General features: G+C 36.8%; 1 protein-coding gene and 1 long non-coding RNA gene across 2 annotated transcripts; one reads left to right on the plus strand and one right to left on the minus strand.

The window, feature by feature from the left end:
- Positions 1–920: 920 nt before the first annotated feature.
- LOC123867699 (peptidoglycan-recognition protein LF-like) lies at positions 921–17,209 on the minus strand. Its single transcript, XM_045909879.1, has 8 exons — positions 17,075–17,209; positions 16,324–16,525; positions 15,524–15,639; positions 15,026–15,216; positions 8,302–8,434; positions 5,829–6,027; positions 3,973–4,091; positions 921–1,208 (listed from the first exon to the last, which is right to left on the minus strand). The coding sequence occupies exons 1-8, from the start codon at positions 17,142–17,144 to the stop codon at positions 1,003–1,005; spliced, it is 1,236 nt and encodes a 411-aa protein (XP_045765835.1). The 5' UTR covers positions 17,145–17,209; the 3' UTR covers positions 921–1,002.
- A 5,823-nt stretch (positions 17,210–23,032) lies between these two features.
- On the plus strand, positions 23,033–25,434 carry LOC123867345. Its single transcript, XR_006796392.1, has 2 exons — positions 23,033–23,851; positions 25,254–25,434. It is a non-coding gene; the product is annotated as an uncharacterized LOC123867345 (long non-coding RNA).
- Positions 25,435–25,853: the final 419 nt, after the last annotated feature.

Raw genomic sequence — 25,853 nt, forward strand, 5'->3', positions numbered from 1 at the left:
GAGGATTTATTATTTATCTATGTACCTATCATATTTATTGTTTTACATATAACTTGTTAATATTTGTTTAGTCTATAAATTATGTATTTTATTATTTATAATAAGTATTACATTATTTAAATATTTATGTATTTATTTATTTATATATTATATATTTATGTATTTATTTATTCGAATACTACATACAAATGCATTTTAATATTACTTGCACCACCTACCACTAATATCTGTAGCTATGTCCTTTGCACCATTTTGGTACCTATTCCTGCCTATATTCGTTGTGCTTTGTATGTGTTTTTCTGTACTAATTTTGTGGTGTACAATAAAAGTATATTCATTCATTCAATATACGTCACACACGGTGAAAATGGATTACCTCAACAAGATTGTTGGGGTATTTATAAAAACTGATTTGAATTTGATTAGATAAAAATGAAGTTTGTTCAATAAAATGAGATTCGGAACGATTATTAAATTCCTTCGGTGTTTAAGTCGTGATAAGATGGTTGCGATAGCCATCGCGATTTAATTAAATAATTTGTTTTGTCATTAGTTTTTTTTAGAATAAAATTCTCGAAAAACTTCTACACGTTGTGATCTGTATGCTCGCGTATGTTCTGGGAGGACATTCCAGTCCATTCGGAAAAGTCTCGGCCGAAATCGCTTGCAGATTCCTCGGCTCGCCTCGGCCTTCCAATATTACTCGGCCAGTAATCGCTTTATTTCAGGCCTGGACTGTAATGTACTATTAAGTGGTACAGAAACACGTTACATCCCGGGAATTACGGATAGGCTACTTTTGTCCTGGGAAATAAAAAGTTCCCACGGGATTTTTAAAAACCTAAATCCACGCAAGCGAAGCTGCGGGCATTAGCTAGTTGTTAACAGAATGCCGGACATTAAGTATTAAATAGATAGAACAAGAAGATATAACTTTAATTTTACTTAGCTTCAAGGTAAATAGAAAAAGAAGAAACAACTATAGTCAGACCGAATTAACTTTTATGATCCAGTCGTTATACTTGAAGCATCTTCCAAGAAGTGAGGCCAAGTCCTGATCTCTCTGTACAGTTTCCGTCCAGGGCTCTCCGTGCTGATCAGCTGTTTGTGCCCCACTAAATGATAGTCCGGTGATAAGTGACCTTTCTCCACACCGCATTTGATAAGATTCTTCACTGCTTCGAGCTGTTCAGGCTTAGGTTCATCGTCTGTAAAGTAAACATGGTTATTAATAGTAGGTATAGTAATTTTTTTACCTACACCCCAAGGAATTTTCTAAATAATTTCAAATACAAATATCATAAATTGCGGAACCGGCCGGATTCAAACCTACGTCTCCCCTGGGCATCGCGCACAAAACGCCTTTGATCGCTAGGCCACGGTCACCACGTTTCACTTACCTACTGCCAAGTGCCACGCGATAAACAGGGGACTATCAAGTTCGGATCCTGCCATATACGCAAGCCATACTCCATACTAAGATCATAAATGCAAAAGTGTGTATATCTGTCTGTCTTTCTGCTACCTTTTCACGGCCTAACAGTTTAACCGGTCCTGACGGACTTTTGGGTACAGAGTTACCTACTTTATATTCGAGGGACGGACATAGACTACTTTTTATCCCAGAAAACCAAAGGGTTCCGCTTAACGATACCGAGGCAGCTTGCGTCACTGTTATTGACACAGGCAACTTTATATCCCGGAAAATCAAACAGATCCCACGGGGCCTGTAAAACCCTAAATCCACGTGGACGAAGTCGCGAGCATTTTCTATTTTCTGCATTTTGATATTATGTAGCTAAAATTATATAAACATTTTTGAAGATTAAAGATGTCTTTTCTGAGTTCCAAGAACTATAAAGCTTCGAGCACTACCCAAAGTTAAGTTAGTGAAGGGTTTATCTCTTGACTAAAGGCTTAAACAAACAGAACACCTATAGAAGTTATACTTTAACACGATTTAGTAAATATTAATTCAGTCCGTTGTTACATCCCAACAAATTGAGTAATTCCAAACTACTTTGATCAATAAGTAGGTAGGTAGGTACTGTCTTTTACTCAGTGGTCCATTTTTTTTGCAGCGAAACCAAATCCAAAGAAACTTTCATTCAAACGTCTATAACAATTGTACAAAATTTCATATCAATCAGTAGAAGATTAATCCCGTGGGAACTTTTTGATTATCCTGGGCAAAAAGCGTCTGTAGGATGCAAGATCTAAAAATAGATGACGCATGCGACTTCATATACTGGATTCCGACGAAATTTGGTACAGGGTTAACTTATATCCCGGGGATGGACATAGGCTACTTTTTATCCCGCAAAATCAAACAGTTCCCACGGAATCTTTAAAAATCTAAATCCACGTGGACCAAGTCGCGGGCGTCCTCTCGTAACGAATAAAATATAACGAAGGGCTTAATATTAATTAGACTTTTTAACACATTAATAGCACACCGTAATATTAATTACGTTATTTATTTATTAGTTTCTGCATCCGGCATCAAAGGCCAAACTTTCGAATTCGAATTTCGAATTTTAGAGGTTCGTAACTCGCAATTCGAACTGCACGCACAACATACTGAATGCGCGAGTATGTGTGTACGATTTGAAATCATCATCGTCAATCCCATTGCCGGTCTTCTACTGACACACGGGTTTTCTCAGAACGAGAAGGATTCCGGTCACGCTAGCCTGCCGATCGGCAGATTCACACACCTTGTAGAACATTAAGGCTTGTTCGTTATACGCGGTATTCGCTGTGGGTAGCGAAAAATATCATACCAATTTTTATTTCTCTCATTTATTTATTTTTCTCATTTTACCCTATTTTTAAAATAACGGAAATAACAAAAAAATAAAATAACAGAAACACCGGAAAACTAAAGTAACAGAAGAAAAAAAAAACATTGAATAAAAATATGGTAAAATGTTAATATGTAAAATACCAATTAATTATTGTGGTATTTATGTAAACTTTTACATAATGCACAAAAGCCGATAAAACGCTTCTGATAGATAATTAATAATTAATTAATTAACCTTCCGCAATCGTCAATATCATATATTTTCCGATCTATCTTTTCTGGCATATATATCGTAGCAAAGATAATATGGTATACATTTAATAAATATAGTAAGTAGCATAATGCGCAGTTTCTTGAAATTTAGTTTTTTTTTTTGTTTTTTTTTTAACTAGATGATGCCCGCGACTTCGTTCACGTGTATTTAGGTTTTTAAAATACCGTAGGAACTATTTGATTTTCCGGAATAAAAGTTGTCTATTTCAGTTTCCGGGATGCAAGGCTACATTTGTATCAATTCCATCCATACTAATATTATAATGCGAAAGTGTGTCTGTCTGTCTGTCTGCTACGTTTTCACGGCTCAACCGCTGAACCGATTTTGATGAAATTTGGTACATGCTTAGGATACATTTCGGGGAAGGAAATCACTTTTTATCCCGGAAAAACAAACAGTTTCCGCGGAATAGCACTATATCTTTCACGCATTTGTCGTTCAATAACGCCGCAACAGAGCTAATTATGAATTGACATCATTTTTGCATAGACATAATCGAGGACTTAAAAAGCGATATATAGGCTTCTTGTCCTTCCAAAAAAAATAAACAGTTCTCGCAGGATAGCATGCTATAACACATGACAAAATAACTTAAGCATTGCACCAGAAAATATTGTAAAAAACTTCAATTATTATTAAAACCTTAGGTCACGCGAGTGAAGCCGCGGGTAATAGTTAGTTTAAAATAAATCGGTTAAACGGATGGGCCTTTAAGAATCCTGTGGAAACTCTTTGATTTTCCGGGATAAAAAGTAGACAGTCAGACAGACACACTTTTGCATTTATAATATTAATATTAATTAGTATGCAAGTATGGATATTTTTCTAAGGGTCTTTTAAGAGATTAAAACAGACAGACAGTCACTTGACTGATTTTTACAAAAATACTTACTATTATAGTTCCCAAGAAAGGATATGCCGATAGATCTCCTGTTATAACCATAGGTGTGGGCTCCCACGCGCAACCAGCCACTGCCTTCATACACCTTGCCGTTACCGCCTACCATGAACCTGAAATTTATTTTTATTTATTTATTTATTTATTTAGTATTAGACTTAAGAGGGCTCTCTCCGTCACTCGTTTCATACAATCGTAGTTCCAATTTCATTTGAATATTAAGCAACCAAAGTCCATGAAATTTTGCAGACATATTCTAGAAACTAATATCTATGTCTGTGGTTTTCCAGATTTCTGTTAAAATATTCGGTTTCAAAGTTACGCGGTCTTGAAAATTTCATACAAATCTTTGAGCCCCTGTAATTTTAAAACTACATATTTTTAGAAAAATCTAAAACACCACAGACACAGATATTAGTTTCTAGAATATGTCTGCAAAATTTCATGGACTTTGGTTGCTTAATATTCAAATGAAATTGGAACTACGATTGTATGAAACGAGTGACGGAGAGAGCCCTGTTAATTTAAAGATATCCATTTTTCACCAGTGGTTATAGACCAAAGCACTAGATAAAAAACAGACTGGTGTTTGGAATTTTGCAGCCCAAATAGACCGTAATTATAAACTATTTTTATATTTTTCACTACAAAAGCCGGCCTAGTGCGAGTCAGACTCACGCACCGAGGGTTCCGTACTCGGGTATTTTTTCCGACATTTTGCATGATGAATCAAAAACCATAATGCATAACAATAAATAAAAATCTGTTTTAGAAATAATAGATGTGATACCCCACTTGGCATAGTAATCTTAATTTGAAAGTTGAAAATACTAATTATTATTTGTTATGAACACATTTCACATTTTCATTTTTTTCGAGATGTAACCACAAATTCACGGCTTCCAGATTTTTTCCTTACTTGTGCCTATACCTACCTGCCAAATTTCATGAATCTAGGTCAACAGGAAGTACCTACCCTATAGGTTTTCTTGACATATACACGACAGACAATCAGACAGACAGAAAACAAAGTGATCCTATTCCGTTTTTTCTTTTAAGGTACGGAACCCTAAAAGCATTGAAAAGCCCAGCCCAGGAGCAGGCAGGGCGGGATAGGCAGTGCAAGAACGCGATCTGGAAACCCCTATAAGATACCTGTGCCCAGCAGTGGACGTCCATTAGGTTGACGACAAAGTCAGCGCCATTTCTAACTTTCAATGTAACTGTTAAATGTATCATCATATCTTGTGAGAACTCTTTGGTTTTCCGGGATAAAAATTCCATTTCTGGGATGCAGGCTATCTCTGTACCTAACTTTCGTCAAAATCGCTTAAGTGGATAGGCCGTCAAACGGTAACAGACAGACATGGGAGTATTATGGAGAAGTCACATACCTATTATATCAACTCCGTTAGGAAAATATAATAAAACGTTTGTTAACGCATTTAGAAATAAAGAACGAATATTCCAAGTTCATCGTTATATACTTACCATCAGGTAAAACCATCGCTGTCAAATACCTGCTATCTTGTCATCGAATAAAAAAGTCGGTCAAGTGTGAGTCGGACTCGCACACGAAGGGTGCCTTACCATCGTATGTTTTTTAGGCCATTTCGATTTTTTTATTATTTTTTTGTTATAGCACACATAAATACACGAACACACAGACATGGTATAGAAATACACAATCTGTGTAAATTTCAACTCTCTACATATGATAGGAACGGTTCATGAGATAGGTACAACCCGCTGACAGACAGACAGATGAGCGGATGGACGGACAGCAGAGGCTCAGTAATAGAGTGCCGTTGGCACCCTTCGATAAAAGGAACCATAAAATTGATACATACGACATTCCAATATCCCAGAACTTCAGCTGATCCATATGGTAGTCCTGGATATTTCGGACCAGCTCTTCACATGCCGCATCGGTGCTGCATCCAGCTGTAACGCTGTGCTGTATAATGACCAAGTCCACTGGTCTTGGGAGATATTCCACATGAATAGGATTCAAACCGTCCCATTTCTTCTTGCTCACTACGTCACATTCTGAGGTGGGATGAAAATAACAATTATTATAAATACTTAGTGTAGATACCTACCCATAATTTATTTAATAATAAATAATATCGCGTGATGTATCCGAGACATAGTCGCTAACTATATAAAGATATAGTCATAAGAAAGCTCAGAGTCACTCAGCGGGCGATGGAGAGAGTAATGCTTGGAAGTTATGTAGAGGTACGTGATCAAATCAGAAATGAGGTGAATAACCGACATACGAGTAGCTGCTCAGTGGGTTGCGAATGCTGAAGTGGTAAATAAGCAGGGCACGGAGGGTCCCAAGATGCTGGAATGGCGACCTCGCACCGGGAAGAGCAGCTTTGGGAGACCCCTCCTCTTGGTGGACGCCTGGACGGACGACATCAAGCGAGTCGCAGAAAGCCGCTGGATTCTGGCGGCGCAAGATCATGGCGTGTGGAAATCCCTACAAGAGACCTAGGTCCAGCAGGGGACGTCCACCGGTTGATGATGGTGATGATGAACACCGACTAGATCGGCCTACTGATTCGCTAACTCAGTGTCTAACACTCTATGATAGCTACCGAGCTCATTTGACATTTATTTTCAATCTATTGATTAGTTGGTAGGATAGTATAACACTATGTCATTGTTAGACACTGAGTTAGCTAATAACCCCGCAAATCAGGCTAACCAAGATTGATCCCGGCATCATGATATTATCCAATGCATATTAGGTTTTGATTTGATTTGATTTATTCTTAACTAGCTGATGCCCGCAGCTTCGCCCGCGTGGATTTAGGGTCTGAAATCCCGTGGGAACTTTCCCGTGGGATTAAAAAAAAAATACGCAAATCGGTTCAGAAATCTCGGAGATTTCGGTGTACATAGGTAGAAAAACACAATTCCCTTTTTGAAAGTCGGTTAAAAAAGTAGCCTATGTTACTCCCTGGCTAATCCTCTACTGGTCTGTGAAAATGCCGTCAAAATCGGTTCAGCCGTTCCGAAGATTAGCCTTTTCAAACAGACAGACAGACAGACAGACAAAATTTTAAAAACGTGTGATTCAGTTATGGTATCGTTCAAATAACCATATGAGCTTAATATGAGGTAGTTATTTCGAAATTACAGACAGACACTCCAATTTTATTTATTAGTAGGTATAGATAGCTCATAGCAATGTCTTATTAGTTGCGACACGTGTTAACAGTAATACCCAATTAATTAAATCTATATTTAACAAATTATAACAAGCCTTAAGCACTGGTTTTTGTATGTATCTACTTATTTTTCGAATAATATTAAGTTTATGATCCGAAGACCCTGTATATTTTTCCAACTTATTTAAGCAGCAGTCTTTATTAGTATTATGAAGAGGTAAAGTTTGTGAGTTTGGAAGAAGAAATGTTTTTTTAATACAGTTGCTCAAAAAGTGGCGTATTGCAGGGACGTATAGCGTTCGGGATGTGGGCTATTACATACTCGTGCTTTTTCTTTACCTTTCCCGCACTCGTGCTTTTTCTTTCCCAACTGTCAAAATATTAAAAAGAAAAACCAACCATGAAGTTTTTACTAAAAAAATTCATAGAAGTTTTTATGATTCATGCAAATACGTATTTCTAATAAGAAGCTACTAATTTGTTTCAATATCAGATTTAATGATTTGATTGAATGAGTTTGGTTAGGTTTCATTTCATTTCATCTCATTAAATTTCATTTTCATTTCATATCAATAAAAAACTTCTACTGAAGACTTGGCTGTATGGGCATAGTTCCCTTTGCCTACCAGAATGGGTGAAGAAAAAAAAACTCTGCTTATATTCTACGGTTGGCGCCATTTTTCAGAAATTTTCTTTGCGAGTTTAGTTTTTGGTTGCCTAAAACGAGTAATTTCGACCCTAGTTTATATATCTATTAACAATGAAGTTGTTTTAAATTAAATTAAATTAAGTTAGTTGAGTTTATTGTGTTTTTATTATTTTATTAAATTGCTTCATTTTTTCGCAACTGTATTAAAAATAGTCGTTCAGTACACGTGCGGAACCGTCATTGCAACTCGTTCCGACTGTCAACCCTCGCCTTCAGCTCGGGTAGACATTTGTCGGAACTCTTTGCAATGACAGCCTTTCCGCACTTGTAATGAAATATACTATTCCTTTGACGTTTTTACTTTTTCCATACCTATTAGCAATGACTTTATTGCCTATTAGGTATGGAAAACGTTTTATTAGATTATTGTTTTTTTTCCGGCTTGTTCCTAACAGACTAACAGAACGGAATAAATGATAGCGTCATACATACCGGCTTCCACACGACTCCACTGAACTAAACCTAAAGCTATAAAAAAAACTAAAATCATTATGCACTTCAGCTCACACCAGTCGAACTTCGTAAAATAGACTGACCAACGGAGATACAGAGTTAATAACCTGTCTTATCACAATTCACAGGTGAAGACCTTTGCAAATCCTCAGGGCATCCTTTTCATTAATAAGTAACAAGACAGAGACGAACTGATTTTCAGACGTCATATCATAATCAATTCTCGTTTTGGTGCTGCTACGAGGCACATGAGTCACCCAACATAATATAATAATTAACAACTAGCTAATTCCGTCGTCTTCGTTAGTTTGGATAAAGTCGCGGAAAACAAAGTGTCGAACGGGACTGAGAAAAACGGACCTATGTTAAAACTAGGATACAGTACTTCCGTCTCCTAAATGCATGCTCTCATACATTAATTTTTGTTGTTGTCTGTGTCTTCGTCGTGAAAAGGTAGATTCAGACAAACACTTTAACGTATATAATACTAGAGGGTGCCCGCGATTTCGTCCGCGTGGATTTAGATTTTTATAGATCCCGTGGGAACTGTTTGATTTTCCGGTATAAAAAGTTACCTATTTCGATAACAGGGACGCAAGCTACTTCGTTACCAAATGTCATACAAATCGGTTAAGTGGATGTGTCTTTAGGAATCCCGCGGGAACTCATTGATTTTCCGGGATAAAAAGTAGCCTATATCCGTCCCCGGGATATAAGCTAATCCTGTGCCAAATTTCGTCAGAATCGGTTCCACTGTTGGGCCGTGAAAAGGTAGCAGACAGACAGACACACTTTCGCATTTATAATATTAGTATGGATGAAGTAGACACTGTAAAAAATAATGAAGTACAGATAAAAGGCCAATACGGTATCATTTAGGGGAATAACCTACCTACGCTTTTTATTCTATTTATGCATTGATATGAAATAAATCGCTGTATTTAGAGCATGAGGCGTCATTTTTTTAATAATGTTACAAACCCACCAAAACTTATATGGAGCCTCTGGGCATCATGGCCCCAAATACAATAAAACTAAGTTTTCATAATATTTGTCTTTTTGCCCGTCTGGCACTGGTGGCCGCCACACCCGCCTTAGAGTAGGTCGCCTGAATGGGGGATGCTGCTAGAATAGATATCTAAAAATGAACCCCAAACAAGCGACAACCCTTCCTCCAAGAGACGAGTCTTACCATCACGTAATTAATTACTTAATAATTTTCTAGCTATTATATCGTTCTGCTAAATAACTGGTCGATTCAGCGATCCCTAGGATGTAGCGGTACCTAACCTTTAGCTTTTGGTAGAGCTGATTGGTTCGCCGTGGTGCAAGAAAGGCAAGAGTGGAAGCTTCTGAAGCCGGAGACCACGATCTTGCCTGCCCAGGTCGCTGAGCCAGTGAAGTGAGTTTAAGGTATTATCTACTAGTGGTATGCTTCAAACTGAGCCCTCACGTCAAAACGTTCAGGTCAGAGTGGGATCTTGTATTCGCTGAATGCCTTATTGTAAAATTATAAGTATGGATGGCACAAAGTTTTTGCAGGGAAAAACGAGCAGGCGCGCGGCGTTCTCTCAATAATAAATAATTATTATTATTGTAAGTGCGTATTAAAAAAAAATAGGTAGGTATATATGAGTTTTATTCCTTTTTCATAACAATTGATTAATTTTAGTATTTGCTCGGTTTGGTATTTGTAAAATTTAGATTTAAGTTTGTTTTTATTTTTGGTTTTTATTATTATTACTTTTCTATTCTGAAAAATGAATAATTTTTGAAATTATCCTGTAACAACACACATTTAACACATTTAATCCGTAATTGATAACCCTCACATTACAGTACATTTTTAACCGACTTCAAAAAGGAGGAGGTGCTAAATTCGTCGGAATCTTTTTTATTATTTTGTATGTATGTTCCCCGATTACTCGAAGACACCTGGACCGATTTGGGTTTTTTTTTGTTTGAAAGTGTATACTTCCCTGGTGATCCCATATAAAAATCGAGAACATCTGATCAATATCTTCGGAGATGGAGCACAGACACTGCGCTTAGTCTCATTGCGTCTTATATCAGTGATCGTATACAAACTGTATGTGTAAATGATGTGAAGTCATCTGGATCAGCCTCACTAATTGGTGTCCCTCAAGGCTCTATCATAGTTCCCTTCATGTTCTTGGTATATATAAACAATTTACCCTATTTCGTCCAAAATACTTACGATATTATACTATTTGATGATGATATGCCTTTCATTTTTAAAGTCGATAGAAATGAGAATAGTTTTGACGATTTAAATAGAACCATATCGCAAGTCACTTATTATTATCTGTTTACTGTTATCAATTTGCTTTTAAATGCAAAGAAAACTAAGTGTGTCGAATTCGTACTGCCCAATACCAAGACGACAAAATATGATTTTAATTTAATGATAAATAATGATATGTTGAAAGTAGAAGAGACCACCGTGTTCCAGGGGATAACTTTAGATGCAAAGCTTCAATGGAACGCCCATATATCAAAACTAAACTCAGCTCTGCTGCTTACGCCGCGTTAGAAAGATTCAACAGATAACTGACGTGGAAACTGCAAAAATTAAATATTTTGCCTATTTTCACAGCATTATGTCTTAAGGAACCTTCATCATCATCATCATCGCGTGCCTTCTTCGAAACGAGGTTTGGCGATCATTATACGAAAAGCTTCTCATTTAAAGCCGCCTCTTTCAACTTCGGGTAACTAAGTCCTGTCCACCCTCTTATATCGTCCAACCATTTGCGTCTTTGGCGACCTTGAGCTCTTTTGCCTGGAATTCTGCCATCCAACACTCATCTTGGGAATAAGAAAATAATTACGGAATCTTGCTATGGGGTAAAGCGGCAAATATTGGAAAAAAAATCGAATTACAAAAGAGGGCACTACGCGCAATCTAGAATTTAAACTAATTGTTTTCACTAATTGTCTGAACCGATTTTGTGTCAAAATATTCTAACGTGCAACATCCGATTAAATGTATCCGGGCCCGATAGCCGACAAGCGGGAACGGGCTGTTACTCATGAGTAGGTAGTTATAAGATGTGATGTGTGGCACAATTATTTAAGTAAATGTTTTCCTTTCTTTCTAATTGCGTACAATTCCTATGTTTCATACATTTCCGTTAACATAATACTATGTATACAATATACTATGTAAGAAAAGCGTGATAATTTAACATAATAATATAATCGTATTAAACTAAAAGACCATTGACCTCTAGACCTCACGTGCATTGAAAACGTGATCTATAACAGACGTTCGTAGCCTGAATATTATATAGAGGTCTGATGTTTTGTACATAAGATGATGAAAAATAAAACTGATTTATGTACTTATAAGCTGACTATTTTATTTTAATAGTATAAATTGTCTAGACACAGGGTCCGTGGTACAGGTATCGAGTTCACGCACAAGAAAAGGGACTTGAGACGGGGAGTGTTGCCATAGCCAAACAGGGAGGTCATAGATAAAAACTAATTAATTAATTATTATTGTTACATTATTTTGCCAAGGTCCATACCTCTGATCTTACCACGTTGTCGAAGTCGGTTTAAATCTGATTAATCATCATCATCAAGCAATAGACGTCCACGGCTGGACAAAGGTCTCTTTTAGGGACTTCCACATGCCACGGTTTTGTGCCGACTGAATCCAACGGCTCCCTGCGACTCGTTTGATGTCGTCTGCCAACCTAGTGGGGAGGTCTTCAAACACTGCGCTCTTCCGGTGCGAGGTCGCCATTCTAGCACCTTGGCAGTTGGGACCCCAACGTCTTCGGTTTTTCAAACTATGTGCCCTGCCCAGTGCCCGTTGTCATTTTTAACCCCCGACCCAAAAAGAGGGGTGTTATAAGTTTGACGTGTGTATCTGTGTGTCTGTGTATCTGTGTGTCTGTGTATCTGTTTATCTGTCTGTGGCACCGTAGCGCCTAAACTAACGAACCGATTTTAATTTAGTTTTTTTTGTTTGAAAGGTGGCTTGATCGAGAGTGTTCTTAGCTATAATCCAAGAAAACCAGTTCAGCTGTTTGAAAGTTATCAGCTCTTTTCTAGTTATTGTAACCTTCACTTGTCGGGGGTGTTATAAATTTTTAATTTACACTTGTAGCTTCACAATCCATTGAGCTATGTCGGTTACTCTAGTTCTCGTAATTGAAAAGAAAAAAAACAAAATAATGTAGGTTACTACTGAACATGATCTGTCGCCTAACTTGCTTTGGAAGGTATTAACTAAAATAAACTTTGGCAATTACTGTGCAAAAAGATTCCCAATTTTCTAATTAGCATACAATACAAATAGTTAGGTTTACCTACAACACATAAGATCTTTGATCCTGCTATCAGTTTAAATATTATTTATGGCTTGAGATAGGTATAACTCGCGAATATTCTGTATTATATTCCACTGGATCTAATTTTTAAAGTTCCAAAGCAAACCAAGGAAAACATATTATAGTTTCGTCCAAACTTTCTGACACATCCATTTCAAAAATATCATAAAAGAGCTATAGGCACTTAGGTTAAATTTAAATTAAGTAAGTACAGTTATTGAAATCTATAACCGCTATACAGAACAATAGGTACATATCATTTAAATTTTGGAAAGAAAATACGGGTATGTAAAGAAATTTCAGGGTACGATTTCCTGAATGTCTAAAGCGTGAGTCGAAATAAAAATGTTTTGATTTACTAACTCCCTCGAACATCGTTAAATAGGTAGGTATTTTAAAATCGTTTTGAAGAACTTTGAATGAGTTCATGAAGTAAAGTAGCCGAAAAGTCTTTTGCCAATTTCGCCGGATGACTAGGTACATGTACATAGGTACATTTATGTAGGAACGATCAACCTAACAAAAATCGTTTAATAAAGTGTTTAGCATAGACCTAAACGCCGGCAACTATCTCAAATTAGTTACGTCTGTGTTTATAATAATAATTATTAGATATTTGTTAATCGTGGAGGTGGCATAATTTATTAGATTTGCGGCAAGCTTCAATGAAACAAGTGAAACAAGGGATAAAACACCTATCCTCATTACTAATCTAGATTACTATCACACAGATTTTATTGGTGGCTTTTCCTTGACCAAAATATTGATATACTTGAATAAAATATTTAAATTTGAGACATCATAAGAATAAAAATCAACCCCTATTATAATTTTATTATTCGGTATTTACTCTAAAATAGGTATCTTTAGTTAAAGACTCAATTAAGAGAAATATACCGGTATAAAGAGGAAATAACAAAGCCTCTGCTATTCCTCGGTTTGCTGCTACTCACTGTAATATAAATAATTAAATACCTATAAAATACTCTATCACTTGCGAGAAGGAACGTGCTACAAGTTGGATTTAATAAGGGCTTATGCACACACAAAGCGCGACGGCAATTTGTGGCATGGCAAATCATACTGAACGCGCGAGTATGCGAATACGATTTATAATACATGGGAATTCAATGGTTGGTCCTTTATCTTACTCTATAAAGCAGGTCACACCAGATCACGATGGTGACAGCGCATGAGTGCAACAGCTAGGCTTTAGCATGCGATCAAGTGTTGATCATATTCAAAATCGTCATCAGCAAAGGGTCTGTTGGGCCTTCCTTGACTTACTCTTACTCTTACTTCTTCATCGCGGTACTCTTCTTTCTAACTATGAAAAGAAATTTAACCTGAACTAAATTCTTATACTTCCGTTCGAAAATTTGGTTTCTTTCGAGCGAGTCCTGAACTTTTCTGAATTTGAACCTGGGTGATTTATTGGTAAAAACTCAAAAAGAGAGGTGCAACTAGGATTGTCATGTAGGTACGGTATCCAAACGGAAAAAATGAAAAAAAAAGAAACATTAAGAACAGATTTTTCAATCGCTCATACTTTATCTGATGAATTTTGACAGATTTCCAATACTAAATCGGTCAAAACGTTTTTATTTCTCAGTTAAAATTATTTGGCGATTGAAAAATCGGCCCTAAGAAAATCATTCAGAGCTCTTTTTCTCGACGTAAACTTTGTTACAACTTCTAGAGTCTTGTTGAACACAATGTCATTGCGTTTCGTTTCCGTATCGCGCTGTGTGTGCCCAGGTCTTAACATACCTACGCTGAAGATCAAAGTAAACAAGGCACTACCAGGAACCATTTGTATCGAGTTCGAAAAGCGTGAAAATGTTGTGGGCAAAGGCTTTAAATAATAAAATATAGAGTAGTACAAAATGAAATTCTTTCCACTCACAAACGTAAATTTTATAGTGACTTTTGGTGTATTTGTGTGGAATTTTCCCTGACAACTACAGTCTAACGAAAGAGTACGCAAAGGTCTATTTAATAAACTGATGCCCACTGAATTCTTAGATACTAATCCAATCTTTGCTGATGACGTAGCCCAAAGAGATAGTAGGTATTTCATACAGTCAGGCGATGGAAACACCTAGAATGCTTGGTAAATAATACAAGTATATACTCATATATAATTTATTTTTATTTACACCAACAACTTCCATACAGTTATGACTATAAAAAATACAAATTCACTGCAGTATGCTTGTCCATTACAGGCGCACTTATGAAAGAAAACTCACTTATGAAGAAGAGATTTCATAGAAACATACAAAGCTCATGCATACATTATTTTAAATAAATAAAAAGTAAATTCCAAGTTAATCTCAAATTCCGCTGATATCACTTAACCAGTGCGGCCAAGTTTCGATATGACTTTGCAGCGTGGCTCCAGGACTCAGTGTTGCGGAGAGTTGAAGGTGCCCAACCAGGTGGTATTTTTCATCTAAGTTCTTGTTATTTACAGAACAAGCGAGGAAGTCTTGTGCGGCTTTCAAAGCTTGGGGTGTTGGCAATTTATCTGAAAAACCATGATTATATTAGAAGAAAATCGCAAAAAACGGGACTCTCTTACTAAGATCCGGAGTCTGTCCGTCCGTCTGTCTGTCAGCGAGCTGTATCTCGTGAACCGTAATAGGTAGAGATTTGATCACAGAATGAGTATTTATGGCCGCCATGAAAATTAAAATAAATTAAAGTGTTATTTCTTGCACGGAACTCTTCGTATGCGAGTCCGACTCGCACTTGACCGATTTTTCATACTGTTACTTTAGTACCTTACTTATTATTATTTTTTCTAGCTTATATGATTATTTTTAATAACCAACCTCTAAAATCTCCGATAAAAGAGATGCTGACGGATTTGTCGTTCCATCTCAAAGTGTGTGCTCCGACTTTCCACCCAGCTCCCTCGTACACTTTCCCGTTCCCACCAATAACGAATCTAAAAAACAAAAAAAAAATATTTACTACGATCCCGAGCAACAGGACGTCTTGAGGAGTAGCAGCAATCGCAGCCGAATGTCGGAAAGCAGGTATGTCAAAGATACGGCCCGCGGGCCGGGTCCGGCCCTCAGCCAATTCAATACGGCCCTCGCCACTATTGAGAATTTTTAGACGGTCGGCACTCGATGTCTCCACGCATGCATTAAACAGCGGATTTGCGAGGCGTGCAAGCAAGCCCTACGCGATTCTAACGCGAGGCTAAAGGTCCCAACGCACTTGAGCTGCGCTGCGCGGCAAATAATGTTTCTATGAGTCTTGATAATCTAATCAAAAACAAGAGAACTCCTTGGAGTAATTGTATTGTGACTCAGGTGTCCGAATCTTCTGGCTCAAAAAAAAACCTTTCATTGCATTTATTTAAGAATCTGTGTTAACTATATAACTAAATAAAGTTATTTTTAACAATTAAGTAACTACCTATGTGTTTTAGTTTTTTTTGACTCTGGCCTGCTAACATGCTCTGAATAGGAAAATCAGTTTGATACCCCTGCTGTAAAGCATTGCCATTTTATAACATCACAGTTAAATCGGAGACGGTCCAAGCGATATAGGGAATCCAAGGACGTGCACAGCCCCAGAGAATAAAGAAGAACAATAATATAAGCTAATATAATCTACTCACGACTGCGCAATATCATCGAAGCCATGTTTGGTTTGCATCTCCCTAATTTTTCTAACTGCTTCTTCACACTCGGCATCAGCTGTGCACTCTGGAGTAACCGTGTGCTGTATAACGGCAATCCTCACAGGTTTTTCCAGATCCTTAGACCTATTTAAGGGACTCCCACCCCACTTTTCTATTGGCACTGCATCGCAATCGGCAACTGAAATAGGCAAAATAAAAGGTAAAATAACATTATTTTTGACTACAATTTCGAATTAGACTGGACGATACCCGTGACTTCGTCTGCTAGAATTTAGGTTTTTGTTTTAAGTCCCATGGAAATTCTTCAATTTTCCGGGATAAAAATAGCCATGTATTCATAGTTATTTCTCTACCAAAAAGATAATATCCGCGTCTTCGTCCACGTGGATTTAGTTTTTCTTTTACTGTTTCATTTTTCTGGGAAGTAGCCTATATCAGCTACTGTAGTTTTTTTCCTATCAAAATTGGTTAACGGATGGGCCTTGAAAAGATAGCAAACAGACACACTTTCAAATCACTGCGTGTGTGTGTGTGTTTGTAACTCTTTCACGCAAAAACTACTGGACGGATTTGACTGAAATTTTAAATAGAAATAGCTTAAATCCTGATTTAGTACAGAGGCTACCTTTTGTCTCGGAAAATCAATGAGTTCCCGTGGGATTAAAAACCTATATCCACCCAGACGGATCATCTAGTTTTAAATATTACTGAGATTTAAGGAACTTACCAGCCATTCGAGACTGACTGACTGTAGCAATCACAAGGAAAATCACAGTAAATACTCGTACGATAGCCATCTTCACATTCAATACACTAACTGTTTTTTGTAAACTTTACGTTAGGTATCTATAGGTATTAAGACTTTGTTAGAAATGAGACGAATGACCGCATACGTTGGTATTTGTAGCAATTGAATAGGATAAGGTACATCCCCAGTCTGTCACATCCTGATAAAAGAGTTCTATAATACAACCCCATCAAGTTAACCCTATTGAGAATGAACAGAACTGACATTAATTTGCTGGTCTAAGAGCCCGTGAGGGCCAAGGTTCGAAAGCTGAAAGTTTCTGATGCCCACTGTCCCCAACGCAGGTAGGAACGCTCAGCGACTATGAAGTTTGGATCATCGTGGCTTTGGTAGATAACAGGTAACAAAGATGCATAAAATCTTTCGTCAAAATATCTATAATTAAAGTAAATATATCTTCGGAATAATATTAGAAATCACGTCATGCAATGCCAGGCACTTAGCAGACCCCCTGCTGCCATATACTTTTAAACTTTAATCATTTATTTTTTATCGGGTGAATCCAGCGGTTCACGTCTGTGGGTAAATCAGTTTCCATGATTCTTGTTTCGATGGTGGGTGGTTTTATGTACATTGCCTAAAGATCCAATAAAGAGGTTTTGAGATAATAATAATAATAATAACGTTTATTTCAGACCATTATACATAGTCCATATTTATATGTTAGTAACATTATTTACTAAAGTTAACCCTACTACTAAAGTTAAGATAAAGTTAACTCCTCGACAGATAACAACAGCTGAGCATTCGTAATTATAGTCAGTTAGTATTTGAATTTTGAAAAGAACGATCGATAGGTAAATATTAATTTAATCACCATCCTGTCAGTAAAAATATATAATAGGTAACTTTTCCTTACCTAACTTGATAAAAATGTGGATTTATTACCATCTCTCTTGTTATAAATCATTTGTTACTTTATCTTCGTAAGAAGTACCTACATAATCTTGTCTAAAACAGGAAACGATATGAATTATTTGTGTACTATTATATTATTACCTATGATATATAAATACTCATATTATTTTAAGTAATTCCCTATAATCTACAATCATGTGTATTTTGGAACAGCAGGTAGGTAAGTAGGTACTTTCCTTTTATCTAACTGATACACTGTGCTCAATATCTTTGATTAATTGACAGATTACTTACCTACTTAAAATGTTTATTATTTTTGGATATTATATTTTCATGATCTTTTGGTTCTTTCCCTGGCTTGGTCAGATAGTAGGAAAAATCAAAGAATTTCCACGGGATTTTAAAACCATGCACTTTCGTTCACGCGGACGAAGTCGCGGGCATCAGCTAGTAATCTATATTTATAATAGTAATATGATACTATTATATTTATAATATAATAGTATCATATAAGAATAACTAGCTTTCAAAAAATATGTAGGTAATTAAATTGTAAATAGTTACCTATTCCAAGTTTTATATCATGTAATTCTATTCTTTGTAAATAATATAAGAATTACCGTATCTGGAAGGATAAAAGCAACACATTACGAACTTTGTGGTATACTAAGAAATTGTAAAGAACCTGTTCCTAAAAGAGTATCTGTTCATGATTGATACGTTACGTCCTTTGAGCAGATAGTATTGTGACAATAGACATCTTAAAAACGTTATTCCCCTTCATACTTACTCATAGTATTTTGTTCAGACAACAATTATTAAATGTACAAGGAAACTTACATCTTTTAGTATTAGGTCAGTGTGCAAGTATGATAACAGTAGACAGGTCAATATACCACCATGAGACAGAACAACTTCCAACTAATGAACTCTTTAGGATTCCGTATTCCCTACGGGACCCTATTTCTAAGCCTCTGATGTCCGTCCGTCCGTCCGTCTCTCCGGGCAGTATCTCGTGAACCGATTACGGTACTGCCCGCTGAATCACTCTGTGAAAATTTCAACTCTTCATTTATTAAGGTAGTGAAATGACGTTTTTACAGAATGTGTATTTCTATTGCCGTCATATTAACAAATAATAAAAATTTCAATATGGCCGCCATTAAAATTAAAATTAAAAAATTGGTTGTCTGTAAAGTCGGTTTATTGACGATAGTTGAACGTGACAACAAAGGCCGATTGTGCTTCTTTGTCGCTCGTTCCGCGCTCTCGCTTGCACTTCAAGCCTTACATGGAACGCCTCAGAGCGAGGTAACGCCGCATGAGTCATGTTTTTTCGTATGTGCAGCCGGCTCTATCGAATTATAAGACGTTGTCACGTCAAAAGTTCTATGGTTTCTATAGTACGGAACCCTTCGTGTGTGAGTCTGACTCGAACTTGATCGATATTTTTTGGCTTGACTCTGTATTCACTGACTGAAAAAATACCAAAATCGGACAGCCAAAATATTAAAAAAAAACCGACTTCAAAAACCACAAATCATCCACAAATACTAAAAACTAACCTCACCCACGCAAGCTACATAAAACAGCACGTAAACAAAATTGCAATTAATTACGTTGCATTATGATGTTTGCGATGATAGCAATGATTATAATGGGCTTAATACACCTGTTTACGTCGTTCTGATACGTTTGACGTTAGCAGAGATCAGCGAGGTCGAGATCTGCATATCTCCCGTAGTGCTCTGTACCGTAGTTCACGACGTTATGAAACTTAGGACCGGCGCACATATGGCGGAGCGCAGCGCAGAGCATTTTTCACAGTCAAAGTATTATCGACATTGTCAGCATTGAAATAATATCTAAAATCAATTGTGCATCCGTGCGGATACTCGCGCATCCGCGCGCAGTCCCACACGTGCTCGCGCATTTTCTGGTAGAAATTCGCGTAATGTGTCATGTGATTAGAAAATTTTGCGGGCATGCTCTGCGCTGCGCTCGGTCGCGCTCCTCCATATGTGCGCCGGTCCTAACAAAACGTCGAGGCTTTACCTACACTGGCAGGCGTCAAAATAAGTAGGCAGGCTAGGTAGGCTATGGAACTACTAAGTATCTTTGATTTCACCTCTAGTCTAATATTTGACAGATGTCGATTCAGGATCAAACCAAGAGTTCCCTAACTCTATAGTTAGAGTGAACTAGAGTGAGGTCGACGTGAAATCATAGAAAAATAGGGCTACCTGGTCAAATGTACTAACATTTATCTGTATTTTGGGTATCTTTAAAACAAGTGTGAATAGGCATCTTCAAGAAACGTGTCCCATCGCCACATGATCACTTTCTATCAGGTGTGATTGTGGCCAAGCGCTTGGCTATAATGAATTTAAAAAAATTGACCACCATTTGACGCCCGCCAGTGACGTCTACGCCTTGATGTTTTATTAGAATTTCCCTTTAGGACTCACTGTCGTGAACTGTGCTATAGTTTACTCCGCATGTACCCTATGCCTGTACACTGTACAGTGATGTCAGGTCAGGTAAAAAGAACTATCTCCTTAGCACAAAAGTTGTGATTGCATTGCTGGTTCTTCTCGTAGGAAAGATATTCCGAACCAGTGCAGTGGTAGATTTATTTGACGATTCAAAAGTAGGTACAGGTAGGTACTTGGAAAAATATTTTTATTCTATTCTATCTACTATGCGGAAGAATTTTGGATTCACGGTTCACCATATTATTGTCCCAAACTCCTACCATTTTTTTTAGGTAGCTCCCATAACTAACGTTTCTAATATGAAGGAAAATTTCGCAAGGAAACCTGCGGGGCTAAAAGTATGTAAAGTATGTAAAGTCCGCCAGTCCGCAATTATTGGCCAGCAAGGTAGGTAGGCCTAAATCCTTCTTATTCTGAAAGGAGACCCGTGCTCAGTAGTGGGCCAGCGATAAGTTGAAATGATAATGACGTAAATTTTTCGATGAAACAGAATCCAGACTTTGTTAGGGTTCGTGTTCTCATTTTTTTAACGTTTATTATGTATGGTATGTACCTATTTTAAAATAATTAATCAATGAACATTGAAAAATAATATGTTAGCGACTATGTCTTGGATCCATAATATGTCACTGGTAATACGCACTGTTCATAGACTGGTCTTCAAGGACTTATGAACGAGAAGACATTTCGAAGTTTCCTGAACGCTGAACAGGAGTAATCGACAATAACTCAACGGGTTGCGAAACTGAAGTGGCAATTGGCAGGTCACATAGATCAAGAAACTGATAGACGTTGGGGTCCCAAGGTGCTAGAATGGAGACCTCGCACCGGAAAACCCAGCATTGAAAGACCTCCCACTAGGTGGAGTGCTGGAGTCGACATCAAGTGAGTCGCAGAGACCCGCTGGATGCCGTCAACGCAAGACCATGGTACCTATGTACAAGTCCCACGAAAGTCCCTACAAGAAACATCTGGCCAGCTGTGGGCATCTATCGCTTGATAATGATGATGATGAAAAATATATATAAATAATAATTTTATTAGTCTGTCTATAAATACTCCAACCAACCACAGTCCACAAATGAAAATCGATAACCAAATCTAGGTTATCTCTAAGCCGTGACTCTAGCCCTGACCATCCAGGCCTTCGATAAGACTTTTTTGTTTTAATTACGTGACTTTATACATGAACTGACTACTGCTATGTTATATTAAAAAGCAGTCAAGTGCGAGTCGGCCTCGCACATAAAGGGTTCCGTACCTCGTACAAGATATACCTAACACGGACTGTGCCATCCATCTATATGTGATTTACCAAATGGGGTATCATAACATGAAAGGATCTTACCTGTGCATTCTAATGTTCTAAAACAGATTTTTATATATTTTTTATAATATTTTTTGATCTATCATGCAAAATGTCGGAAAAATACCCGAGTATGGAACCCTCGGTGAGTCTGACTCGCACTTATGCGGTTATATTTGCGCAATATTTGTACGACATAATATTCGCAATATTCGGTTTGCCATGACGACCTAAGGATTGGTAGGTAAGTACGACTACGAAATAATAATACTGTTAATAAAAGAGATCAATGTTTATCACCATACGTCATTCCTAGGAGTATTTTAACTGGATTTCAAAGTACCTAAGCGGAAGTAGAATAATAATAACTGTGGGTAAAACCTACTTAGTCATTATATTTTTATCAGAGAAAGTGACCTGCGTCACTTGACCTTAGGTCGTTGCCAGTTGCCCTTCTGTAAACTACTGCTCGTATCTCTCGCCCATCCTTGAATCGGAAATTGATAAAAGCACTAAGTATCTCAACTGTCATTCACCAGAGTGATAACAGGATAAAATTGAAAACTAAAACCCGACTGCGATCGTCTTAATAAACGCTGAAATATTATAGTACTTACAAGTGTAAATTAAAAATTTATCACACCTCCGACAAGTAAAGGTTACAGTAACTAGAAAAGAGCTGATAACTTTCAAACGGCTGAACCGATTTTCTTGGATTATAGCTAAGAACACTCTCGATCAAGCCACCTTTCAAACAACTCTATATTTTACTATATATATTTAAGATTATTCGGTCACACTATATTTTTTTAACGATGTAACAACAAATTCACGGCTTTCAGTTTTTTCTTTACTTGTGCTATAAGAGTTTCTACCTGCTAAATTTCATGATTCTAGGTCAACTGGAGTACCTGTTCTATAGGATTTGAATTGAAGGCTCCCACGAAGTGACACACACGAGGCACACACAGCCAGACAACGAAGTAAGCATTCCTTTTCTCTTTAGAGGTACGGAACCCTAAAAAACGATGGACCAACCAATAAATGCCAATGAAAGCTGTGAGCGACCTCGTTCAAGAGTTCAACACTCGCCAGGCTGTCTGCTAGCAGAAAAAAATGGCAGATTACATCTGCCCCAAAAAACTTCAAGGCATGATAATCACAACAGACGTGCATAATACCACAGTTTTGGTGATACGTATTGCCTTTTGGGGTGATAAGTAAGTATAAGTGTGGTATTAGGTAGAAGTGAATACCAATTACCAACCTATTTATAATTTATTTTAAATTGATGTAAAATCCCTGATTCTTATTATTTGATTAACGAAAAACAAACATCTTAGTTTTGTTTCTAAACAAGTGTTTATATCACTCACAGTTGTTTGCATATTAGCAAAGATATCATGGAAATAACTTGCTAACGCAAATTCTTCGTTCATAACTAAAAGCGTAAACAAACGATCAACGCTTTTAACACGTTTTCCTTCCGAAGACGTAAATAAAATTAACCTGAGTCTAAACTTAGCAAGAACTCTCGAAAGTTAATAATCTCACGCAGAATCGGATAAAAACCACATCAATAACAATGTGACATCAATTTTCAACGCAGACCTAAGTATTGAAACAAAAAATAATGACGTCCGTACTCCGTAGACTTGTTGAACTGCGTGTACACCACATGTGAGTATACTCGTATATAAGGAGTGGGAGGCATCGGCGATCATCAGATTGTTGTGATAATTCAAAGCGATCGCACGCACGGTTAACAAATAAATAAGTTATTATCAATAGTGAAGATGTATTCAAATCCATTTGAAAGGAAACACTCGGCGTTGAGGCAAGCCTTAGACAGGCTTATTAAAGGAGAGACGAGACTGAGCTTTAGAAAGAAAAGCAACCTTTCGAAGAGAGTAAGCAGCGATTTATCCATGTCTTCATCAAGCAGTAACGAGAGCGTCCATAAATTCTTCGGAAAAAGATGAAGTTGTGGATGGTTCAGTGTTTGTGCTAATTTGCTGTGGCCCACTCAATAAAAAGGTTGGTACATAATCAATTTTTTTTAAAATACTCTAACAAGTAGCCACAGTTAGATTGTCAAAAATTTCAGCATGTTTTTTTCTGTTCTTAGATGATTAAATTTTTATTCTAAACCTACTTGTAGAACATAAGATACGAATTCGAGATGTTAATTTTAGGAAGTCCATGATTTTAGGTTTTTATTTTTTGCCATTTTAATTAGAATATTGCATTTGTGTCTCCTTACGCTATTTATTCAAATGTTGCTTCTTATTACCTGTAGAAACTTTTAGTGTGCAGTGCATTTTATTATTTCTTGCTACTTTGATTAAACTTAAGTATTATTAAGTTCATTTAGGTCAGTTTGGTCACAATTTATGAGGGCATGATGAAATACTTAACGAGTAGGTCAATCACACACAATCTTTAACACGTAGGTACACTTTACTATCTAAATAGATATAATTAGGTTTAATAGTATTCGTATGTCAAATTGTAGTGGTTGATAATATTTGATTTCATGAAATATGTCAAAGTGGCTGTAAATATCACCGATTTGCTTTTGCCTTCTCTGTTTAATCCGTATTTTAGATTCGGGGGGACCGATTTTAATTAAATTAAACTACTAACACACTGAAATTAGTTTCAATTGATCCAATGATTTGCGAACAATCAAATATAAAGACAAACTATTTCTTATCTATAACTTAGATACAATTATTTGAAATGTATACATTTGCAGTTTTTTTTTGAACAGGCTAAGAGTAGGGATCAAATTCAAGAGATAACAATGTCTTGATAATACAATAATTTGAACTATCAATAATAATTTAGTTGCTAGTTAACGTATCATTATAAAATTGAAATAGTATTTTTTACATTCACCTATTAATTTTTTTTGTTAAAAATTAAACTTAGATGTCCTAAGTTTAAAGATAAACTTACAACACTACGCTAAGTCTGATTAGTCGAGTACCTAGAACCAGAGATACAATTTGACCCGAATTCCATGTGGGTAATCCGCGGGCAAAACCTACTAAAGCTACAGAGACCATTCCGATAATAACTATGAGTTCGCCTGGAATTAGGTTTTTCAAAAAGTCCGTTGGAGTATTTTCAAAATCCTTTCTTATTGGGCGTTCATATTAACCTATTATACAAAAGTTTCTAAGCCCACCCTAGTGGGTGGTCAAGGCATTGAGCGCGATTCCCAAAAGATGCTGGTTCAAATCCTGCTGGTCCCGCAATTTTTGATATGTACTTAAAAATTTCTAAACCCATTAATTATGTCAGTCGTTAGTTTGTCTTCCTATAGTACTTACATATCAATAGATTTGTTTAATTTTATGTTTACTTACTGATGTTCTACGTTCCAAATTTTATTAACTGCACAATTCTTTAACCTTTTTTCTCTTGTCCTCAGGTCGAGAGGGGTCATTTAACTGGTTTGGTGACGTCAATGCTACTACATCTAACCATACTGATGTGATTAGTCGGCATAGGTTTAGTTGGTATATTATTATCATAACGCAATGTCATAGTATGCTAAGAAGGTGCTCAGATTGTTATCATATATTTATCAAATAAATTAATACTTTGATAAAGTTGTTTTTCATTTGTTTGCAAAAAAATTGGTCTTATATAATTATTTATATTTTGTTGGATAGTTTGTCACTCTTTTGCAACATCTCTATGTTGCCACTTGCTATTTATTTTCAAATAAAATTTTCTTCAGCTAGGCCTGCTCATGCCTTGTCAACGATACCACTGGATGACACTACTGCTGGGGGTTTATATGTATTTTGGTGACGACACCACCACTGACTACTGAGGCTCTACGTTAAAAAATTGGTTGTCTGTAAAGTCGGTTTACTGACGATAGTTGAACGTGACAACAAAGGCCGATTGTGCTTCTTTGTCGCTCTCGCTTGCACTTCAAGCCTTACATGGAACGCCTCAAAGCGAGGTAACGCCGCATGAGTCATGTTTTTTCGTGCGTGCAGCCGGCTCTATCGAATTATAA

This window comes from Maniola jurtina, chromosome 8 (assembly GCF_905333055.1).
Source record: "Maniola jurtina chromosome 8, ilManJurt1.1, whole genome shotgun sequence".
NCBI lineage: Eukaryota > Metazoa > Arthropoda > Insecta > Lepidoptera > Nymphalidae > Maniola > Maniola jurtina.

Bases quoted from the DNA above. Each gene is read 5' to 3' on its own strand.
- LOC123867699 (XM_045909879.1), bottom strand. From the start codon at position 17,144: ATGGCTATCGTACGAGTATTTACTGTGATTTTCCTTGTGATTGCTACA. The intron at 16,526-17,074 runs GTAAGTTCCTTA...TGCCTATTTCAG, and splicing joins CAGTCAGTCTCGAATGGCTG to TTGCCGATTGCGATGCAGTG. The intron at 15,217-15,523 runs GTTGGTTATTAA...ATGGTTTTTCAG, and splicing joins TTTTATCGGAGATTTTAGAG to ATAAATTGCCAACACCCCAA.